The following is a 10,084-nucleotide window of genomic DNA, read 5'->3' as shown; positions in this document are numbered from 1 at the left end:
GGGGGCTGGTGGTTAAGGGGGAAGGGGTGGGTTTATGTTTTGTTTTTTTTTTTTTTTTTTTAATTTTCAAAGTTTTTTTTTTTAATTTTGGACTAATCATATACTGACACGTGGCTTTTGAAAAACATATAAAAAAAAATTAACCTTCTCAACAGGTAACCGGTCATAAGGACTGAAGAAAAAGAAGACCCCCCAAATTCGGATTATTCCATAATAATCTAAAGTTGGGATTATTATACCAAAATTGATGAAAGTTGAGATTATTTTTTCTAATTTTTCCAAAAAATTAAAGTCTTGCTTCCCTACTTTTCTGAGATCGAAATAGAGAGAGAAGTGACCATAATTCGACATACACAAACCTCAATAACGCACTACAAGAGAGAAAAACAATGGCGATTGCAAGAACTGGTGTTTACGTCGATGATTATTTGGAATGTTAGGGTTCTTGTTCCCTAATTATCTTCATATTTGATTAATTTCTCAATCCCCAATTTTCATTTGATTAAATTCCCAATTTTCTGTGATTCGACAGATGCCAGTACCTTGCCTGCTGAACTTCAAAGGCTTCTCAATACAATCCGCGAGCTTGATGAACGTTCCCAGGGTACTTTCTCTCTCCTAATTTTGAATTTAATTTAAATGGAGGTGGATTTTGGAAAATTAGGGTTATTTTTTTATTTGGGTTTTTTGAAATTTTTTGATTTGTGGTGGTGGTGGAAGGAATGATAAATCAGACGAGGCAACAAACGAAGTATTGTTTAGGGATTTCGGGCCAGAGCTCGAAAAAAGGGTATAATGGTGAAGATGATGATGTTGTGCTTGACAAATTGCGGAGAGATATAGAAGCGACTCAGGATAATGCGTTAAGCCTTTGTACTGAGAAGGTTTTACTCGCTCGACAAGCTCATGATCTTGTAAGCTTCTCCTTTGTCCCCGTTTTCTCGTTTTAATGTTCGTATGTTGGAGCTTTTGGTTACTTACATGCTCGTTTCATTGCTAATAATTATAGAATTGATGGTGGATTGTTATACGGTAGTAGGAAGCTTATTCTAGATGTAATTGGTATGATGTAACATGTAACTGCTAGTATAAACATAAGCCGGAAAAATGATATGAGTAAATTGTAGCCAAAGTACTTACAATAGTGAATTAGACTAGGACACCAATCACTTTAGGAATCTTGTTATATATTAATATGTTTGCAAACCATAACCTGGGAAATATGCAAATTCAGGCAGGGATTCTAACTAGTATTATGTTTGGATCTCTAGATACTTGGTTTGAGTTGCTGAATTTGAGCTAGTGGGTTTGGTATGTTTGAGCTCTTGCTTCATCTACTAATAGTTTGGATATTTGAAACTTCCTTTAAAGGGTTTTGCTTAACTTAAGTTCTTCTGGTGTTGTAGTTGATTCCTTGAGTTAAATGTCTTTTAATCTGGCACATTATGAGTTCTAAAATTAGACGCCAAAGCTATCTGGTTGGTCTTAGTTTATACTCTCTTTGTCCCATAATATAATGTCCATTGCATGGTCTTCAAAACGTACTTTTGACTACCAATCTCTTTAATTTCTGATTAACTAAAAATTTAAAAAGTTAATATTATAAACTTCACATTGACATGAACCTACCATTATTTCTCATGACTATATATTTTTTGGACGTACTAAGAATTTTTGATAAAGATTAAAGTTTGACCATGAAAATGGATATAGGCAGTATATTATAAGACAATAGGAGTATAACCTTTCCTTCTATTCTCTCACACTTTGTCATTTTTTAGCATTTATATGCATGCTTTAGGAGAGAGATCTTGAAAAAACAAGTGCTAGCCAAAATTCTTATTTTTATTTATTGATATGTTTGTTGCTTTGGGAGTTTAGGTATTACTCCCTCTACACCCGAATAATTGTCTCATATACTGTATTGGTCAGTTTCCAAACATTCTCTCATTACCTTAAATGAAAATTTTTCCTCACCAAACTCATTTAACCCATGTGATGTGTGAATCTATACACTTGTTATCTTCACCTAAAGTAAGATGGTCTTAATATTTTATGATCTAATCTGAATATTTGATTTGGTGTGGTCTAATTCTTCTTGTCATTATTTAACAAGTTTATTTGGTCTAATCTGAATATTTTTTATCTAGTCTAGTTTTGTACTTTTGTATTTGAAATAAGTTGAAGAGAACAAGTCCTACCACTAACTACCTCACCTCTCTCTCTCTCTCTCCTTTTCTTCTGTTTTGGTGCTGCTGACTTGCACGGACGTGCAATCGGCACGTCCGTGCTGCTGGGGAGAGCTGAATTAGGAGCTTCCTGATTCTACTTGGACACCCCTGCACGGACGTGCAAGTGTTAGCACGGCCGTGCAGGGTCTTCTTAGTCTTGCTTTTCCCTCCTTTCTTCGATCTTGGTTCTTTCTTCTTCATTTTTGCTTCACTTCTCTTCCTCTTTGTTCAAAATTCCTTGCATACTACTCGGGATGCTTCGTAGTCCGTTCTTTGGCCTGAAATGTCATAAAAACAATAACAACCCGTGAAGCACATAATACACAAAAAAATGCATAAAAATAGATTGAAAAATAATATAAGGCATCGATTCCTCACATATTAAATGTTAAAAACCACTCCATAATCATACAAAATAGCAAGCTATCAAATCCCCCCCAAGCTAAGCTTTTGCTCATCCCGAGCAAATTAGACATAACAAACCAATTTAAGAGAGAAAAGAACTCGTTAGGCTCAAAGTAAATAAAATTAAGGCAACAAGGGAGGAAGAGAGTGCAAACAAAACCGCACTCGTGGCAAACACGAATCACTTTTATCACAAGTGAGAAACCATTTAAACCCACAAGTCGCTTTATGGGACGAGTTTTGATCTCGTGAGTGTTTCCCTTAAGTTTAACCCACAACTCACACAAAAACCAAAACAAACCATCAATGGTTACACACATTCCAATGTTTTTATCACCCAAGTCAACTCATCGGGATATGAATCACAAGCAAGACAAGTGAGCAACTTTCGAGAATTACCAATCATACAAATGTACACATGAGTTGGGGTAAAGAGAAAAACTAAGCAAGGTTGCACTAGGCTACTTCTTTAGACCATTTACTAGTTCATTAGAGCACATCTAGATATTCCAAAGTTGTAACAAGCTCTTTTTCGATTATAAAATCTCAAAATGCTAGTCTACCTCCCAAAATGCACAACCAAGGCTCTTTAACTACTCTCTAACTCGAGATAACACAAGATATAACAGTGTAAAAATGGTAGGCATCCACAAGTTGACCTTTTAAGAGAATAGAAAATAACAATTTGAGAAATTTTGCGGGAGTTTTTGTTCTCCCTTTTTCTATGCTCTTCTTTTTTTATTTTTTTTTTTCTTTTCTTCTTTTTCAATATTCATTGCTCTCGCCTCTTTTAACTGTGAGCGACTCTTTCTTTATTCAAAACATGTGGCTTATTATGCAACTTATTACACATGAAACAAGTAGATCCAATTTCCTCATAGAGTTTCATTTTGGGGAGGAAAGGATGCACATCAAGGGCACAAGGTACCGCAATTCAAATCAAACATATCCTACTTTAGGCAGATTTAGACAATATCCTATGCTAGATGTGCAATTGATCATTCACTGGTTTTCATTTCATAGACACTAATGCAATCAAGATTAATAATTCTTTATATGACCCCAAATCTTGCATACACCCTTGAATTAAGAGTCAAGCAAGTAAAACACATAAATATCGTCATTTGAGTAATTGAGAAAAACTACAAAGCACTAATTTTTTGTTTTTTTTTTTAGAGAATAATTGAGAAAATTCTACAAAGCACTAATATTTACAACAATAAACTAAGTTGATAATGAAAATAAAACATAACTATGCACTAAATAAGGAGAGAAGAGAAGTATTCATATGATAAGAGATTTGGATTCTAAAGAAAGCATATTTGGATTCAAGGGATTTGGATGTTAGGGAGAGGGAAACGAACGACAAGCAAATTCAACATGCCAACACGAGAACACAACATGAGCCAATGAATCACATGATAAGACCTCACATGATGAAACATTTTTTTATGGAGAATTTTGATATTATGCAATGGAAGAATTAGAATCTATGGAACACAACCGATGTTGGTGTTAGGAAGTATGAACACCCCCCACCTCTTCAACGATGAAATTAGTCATAGTTCAGGAACTTGAATCGCTATGATGGTCAAGAAATCTGATGGTTGGAAATATAGATTTGAAGAGAGATTCTTTGACAACTTTTGTGTATGATGACAGTGGAATGACACTTGTTTCAAAAATTAGCTCCATGTTCACTGTTCATCTCCTCATGGGCTTTATTAAAGGCCTCCAATAGTGGAGTACACTTGTGAGATTATATAAACTGATATGGATCCTATGAATCTTTACTAAAATCCAAGTTTTTGAAATAAAGTCCATGATATATTACTTGAAGTTTAAGACCTAAACTAAAAGGTAAGAAATGGAGAAAACAATTTGTTGGTTTTGTAATCACTATAGCTCAAGTTTACTAATTTTATCTCACACGAAAATTACTAATATTTGAGAGGAGTACAAAGGGAAGGGCAATGTGTAAAGTAGGGCTGTTAAATATCAAACCGTGTAAACTGAAATTCAGTGCTAGTTACTTTGCGCCTATACTCGACTAATTATCCTTAGCCCCTAAAGTATATCATATTTTTTTGTTTTCATTATCCACCTGAAATAATAAGGAAAGTAATATGACTTTGCTGCTAAAGAGAAAAACACATAAAAATATTCCAGCCCAAGTTGCTTATTACAACATACTAAAATCATCAATTTCATAGTATAAGGAAGTAGTTAGTTTGTCATCACCAAAATCAACAGCATCATCATCATCATTTTTTTACAGAGCTTCTGGTGTAGTTAGTTACTGTAAACTAAAATACTTCCTCTGTTCTCTTTTAAATGCATCACTTGTTTCATTTGATCTTTTTTTTTTTTTTTTTTTTTTTTTTTTTTTTTGTTAAATGCATCACTTTTATATTTGTTAACTTTATACCAACTTTATTTTTATTTCTCTGTTCAATAAAACCCCACTCAAAATATTTTATCATTTCTTTCTCCTTCATGATCCTTATTCAAATGATGAGAAAAACTACTTTTTCTGTCACATGATATCTCTTTCATGGCCCTCATTTACTTCTATTAATTAAATTAAATGCCTCTATTCAAAAAAATAAAATAAAAATTAAATATCTACTTGCCCCACTTGCACTATATTATATTAGAGCAAATAAAGTGTCCTAAAACTCTGCATAAATGCAAGTGATGCATTTTAAAAAACAAAGGGAATAACATATTTTAATCTAGATAATTGTTGTGCTTGTATTAAATCCTAGTCATCTATTGATTATTTATAAAATTAAAATAAAATTTTGTAGCCATCTTTGAAAGCTTTCTCAAATGTTGCAAGCTTTATTTTTATCTTTGTATGTTCTTTTTTATATTCCTGATGAGCATAAAGAACCTCTTGCTTTCTCTGTGGCATGTCCTGTTATTATTTTTTTTCACAATTAACACAAAAATACTATCTCAAAGACTTCCTTGTATACTGCCTTGTATTCGAGCTCAGATCCTTGTTATGCCCGATTCTTTAACTAATGATAGCCATATGAACCCGGTTGAGAGCGATGGTTGAAGGTGTAACTATAGAAAAAAATCTTTTTCGCTTTCTTTTTTTTTATTATAAAACATGAATTTTGGTGATTCGATTCGACTAATAACCCAGCCATAACGTAACCCTTTTTTTTTTTGTAAGCTGATTACATCGTACTTTAGGAGTTACACAATTACCCCCTCCGTTCTTCAGTATTTGCAAACATTTGACTTCTACAGTTCTACTCTACATTTGGTTGTGTAAAAGGTTGTTGGATTAATCTTAAATGTTATTATATTGATTTTTTTTAATAATTCTTATAAATGCATATAAGGACCTATATGTCTGGACTAGGCAGCATGTACTAAGCACAAGCAATTTGCTAAGCTTAGTAATTAAATTTGTGACTTTGTAAGTTATCATACTCTCTGTTCCATAAACATTACAACATTCGAACTTTTATACTATTCACACTTTCTTTTGACCATCTATTATGATTTATAGTTAAAAAATAAATAGTCATGTGAGATCTTGTTAGATTTGTCTCGGTTTATGTTTTCAAGATATCAACTTTATGATTTTTACCTACTAAATACTTAAGACATCAATGGTTAAAATTGTGCGTTAGGAAGCATGAAATTCTACATGTTGCAATATTTATGGAACGGAGAACAATAGCTTAAGACTTAGGTTCACTTGGTATAGCGTTTCTATTCTGGTGTTTTCAGGTGCCCTGTGTGATGTGGTTCATTTGATACTTTAGATACTATTTTGCTCCTCACAAATATCATTGTAATGAGTCATCTGGTGCTTGTTAATTTTAAAGGTACTTGATGTCTTCTTACTGACTTGTTTTGTGGAAAACAGAAACATAGGTGTATTTAAAGTCTGGGCTAATACTTTTGTGACATGCAATGTTTAACTCTTATACAAACAGCTTATGAATGGAAGAGTGGACACCAAATATTAATTATAGGATCCATGTATATTCATTTGCATGTTTTCCTTGCAATTAAACTGCTGAAGCAGTGTATTTCCTTGCAGATTGATAGTCATATAAAGCGTCTAGATGAAGATCTGAATTACTTTGCTGATGATCTAAAGCAAGGTATCTTGTTCAATTGTATTATTCAAATTCTGACCAGCAGTAGCTCTCCTCATCCAAAAAAACTTTCAACCACATATTTGTTTTCCATGATCAAGATGCTTATAACAGATTGACTTATTTTCTAGTATTCTCATATTGCAAATCTGAAGAACAACCTTTTATACTATTTTCACTTGGGAGGGGAGGGTGTTGCTCCTGATTGTTGGTGATGATTGTGCTTGAATTTCTTGTCTCATCTCGTCATCATGGTCCTATCTCAATGAATCATAGTCAACTCACCAATACCTTCTCTTTTTTTTCTTTTTTTTTTTTTGGGGGGGGGGGGGGGTTGTGTGGAGGTGGTAGGCGTTAATAATAAGTTAGGCTTGTGCTCATTGCTGATATTTCCTCTGAACTTATGCAGAGGGAAAGTTACCACCGGATGAGCCTGCCATTCTTCCACCCCTTCCCATAATGACAGTACCAAAATCTGAAAAGCAGCGAAGTGCATATGGAACACCTCAATCAAGGCGCTTTAGTTACAGAGACAGGGATTGGGACCGTGAGCGTGATAAAGATTCAGAGCTAATGCCACCTCCTGGTAGCCACAAAAAGGAATTCCCTGTCCCTGTTGATACTGATCAGCCTATTGATCCAAATGAACCAATCTACTGCGTTTGTCATCAGGTGACTACTTAATAATGAATTCTTTGGTTTTGTCTAAAGTCTATTTTAATGCTTATTATCTTGCTTAAATTTTTTTTAATGATATATGTCCAATATTGCAGGTATCCTTTGGGGATATGATAGCATGTGACAATGAGAGTGTAAGTTTTTGCCTTTTGTGTACTGCTCTTTATATCTATTGATTTATGGTCTTTTAAAGGCTCCTGAGTTCTTTCCTTTTGTCTATTTCAATGGTGCACCTATTGATACATGCCAACTTGGGTTTTTCCTTGATGCTGCAAACTTCAGTTTGTGAGTGGACATTTTTTTTTTTTTTTTGGGTATGTGTGGGTGTGTTTATTGAAGTTTGAAAACTAAGTGTTGTAGATATATTCAGGATTATTGGAACAAAATGAAGATTCAACCTTGTATACCCTATAACTACACCATCATGCTTCCCTTCACAATGATTTTAAAATTTTGACTCCTTGTGTCCATTTTATTGGTTTAAATTTGTTTTGCTAATGTGAGCTTGTTTGTGAAAAGTTTCGCCCTTTTGATAGAAAAATTCACCGCTTTCTCAGTAGGATAAAAAGAGGGGTTTCAGGTGGAGGTATGTAAAAGAGAAGAAACATAAAAGGGGTTCCGTCAAGATGCTCTGTTTTATGTTGCTTATTGTATTTGTTACTAACAAAGTAATTAGTTACCATTTGTCTTTTAGTCATTAACATGTGGTTTGACAATAGGAAACATTAAATTTTGGTTGGTTTAATCCTGCAATTCAACTGCCATTATGCTCTTTCTTTTCACTTGAATTTAAAAAAGGCAGTGAATTTTCTGACTTTATGTTTATACAGGGATCTAAGGACAAATATATGATATTTTTATTGGGTAAAACTTTTATTCTAATCTGGAAATTGTCCATTAGTTGTTTGTCTAGCTTTGTCTGTGAACGCTTGACATTCTCTACTAATTGATATCAACATGATTACAAGCAACTAGTTTAACCAATGTGCATCATTGCCAAAGAATAGCAATAGCTAAGTTCTCTCCTCGTTGTTTTTAACCTTCTTTTGGTGGAATTTTATCACTCATTTTTCACCTGAATTTGGACCTAACAGCCATTTCCTTTATCAGCTTCAGCTGCTGTTTTTCGTTGTTTTTTCCTGCGGTGTATACTACTGTTATTTTAGTTGATTATCCTGAAAGTAAAATTCTGATGTTGTCAGTGTCAAGGAGGAGAATGGTTCCATTATGCGTGTGTTGGACTGACCCCAGAAACGAGATTCAAAGGGAAATGGTACTGTCCAACTTGCAGCCCTCAGTTTCGGAATTGAATCACTTTTCTGTTTTTATCAACTCAAAAATCATTTAGTTCAAAATTCAGAAGTCATTTCTATACTTTGCCTCAGCAAAGCGATTCAATTTAGCTGCCATCAGATTAACAATTTTTTTGAGTGACATTTTGGGTGGGAGTAGCTTCTTGAAGCCTTTGCTACTATTACGAGCTGTATAATATTTTTTTTAGGAATTACAACTTTCCGAGATTGATTTGGCTGTTATGTGCATTGTAAATATGGCCTTAACAGTTTGTAATTTCTCTGGGTGTCATAATTTTCCTTGTCAAGGGAATGCTAATTTCCTCTGTTAAGCCAGAATGTGGATTAATCTGCAGACAGCAGCAGAATTTGATACTTTACAACTTATATTTTTTGTCTTGTGCTATATCGCTTATGTGATTTATTTTTAAAAATCTTATATACGTAGATAATTTTATAATGATTAAGGTGGCTAACGCGAGCGCTATAGCTAGCCATTTTTAGGGAGTTTTTTTGGTTTAAATTTAGTTGTTGACAACATTAATGATTTTTAAAATAAAAAAAATAAATAAAAAGAGGAAATTTTTGTTATAAATTTCTGCACACTGTTCTTTCTTTTTTTTTTCTTTTTTTGTTTAAAAAAAAAAAACACTATTCTTATGAATTTAAGTTAAGGGTATGTTATCTTTGGCTTAAAATCAATTCGGTTTAGTTTAATTTAGTTCAATTCTTAATTTCCTTTTCTAATAAACAATTCAGTTTAGCTCATTTTAGTTAAATTTAGTCCATAAATCATAACAAGCCCTTCTTAATACCTACACTATCCTCTAGGCAAACTTGCCTACACCGGTTAAGTCTTGGCGCATAGTACTTATTGATTTCAGCGTATATATGACAATTTTGCAATTAAAAAAAAATATTCAAATAACTTATATTTTAGTGGTACATTATATGTGTATAATGGTACATTATAATGTGCCACTAGATAGTCAACTTTTTCTAGAAGTAGAAACTTATAGGATGTTAAAAAGTATCACTACACTCGTAATAGTCCACAAAAGTACTATTCAGACAACTTATACTTTAGTGGTATATTATACATGTATAATGATACATTATGATGTACCACTAGAGAGTCAACTTTTTCTAGAAGCAAAAATTAAATCAGCAAAAATTACTTCCTTACCCTCCTATTTACATAGCTCGTTCATAGGTGTTATGCGCCCCTACACTCCCACTAATTACCATAATAGTCTTTCTAAATAACCCCTCTCTTTCAATTTACTGCATAGTAAAGCAGAAAAGCTCCGAAATAATTGCCCTGCCCCACATATATATGAAAAAAATTATA

General features: G+C 33.3%; 1 protein-coding gene across 1 annotated transcript; it reads left to right on the top strand.

Annotated features, from left to right (window-relative positions):
* The first annotated feature begins 277 nt into the window (after nt 1-277).
* LOC110707539 (PHD finger protein ING2-like) lies at nt 278-9,139 on the top strand. Its single transcript, XM_021885560.1, has 7 exons — nt 278-435; nt 533-604; nt 721-914; nt 6,706-6,769; nt 7,173-7,435; nt 7,537-7,575; nt 8,644-9,139. The coding sequence occupies exons 1-7, from the start codon at nt 390-392 to the stop codon at nt 8,749-8,751; spliced, it is 786 nt and encodes a 261-aa protein (XP_021741252.1). The 5' UTR covers nt 278-389; the 3' UTR covers nt 8,752-9,139.
* The last annotated feature ends 945 nt before the right edge of the window (nt 9,140-10,084 follow it).

The sequence above is a fragment of the Chenopodium quinoa genome, unplaced genomic scaffold, assembly GCF_001683475.1.
Source record: "Chenopodium quinoa cultivar QQ74 unplaced genomic scaffold, ASM168347v1, whole genome shotgun sequence".
Lineage (NCBI taxonomy): Eukaryota > Viridiplantae > Streptophyta > Magnoliopsida > Caryophyllales > Amaranthaceae > Chenopodium > Chenopodium quinoa.
This window is presented reverse-complemented; position numbering and strand designations above follow the sequence as displayed.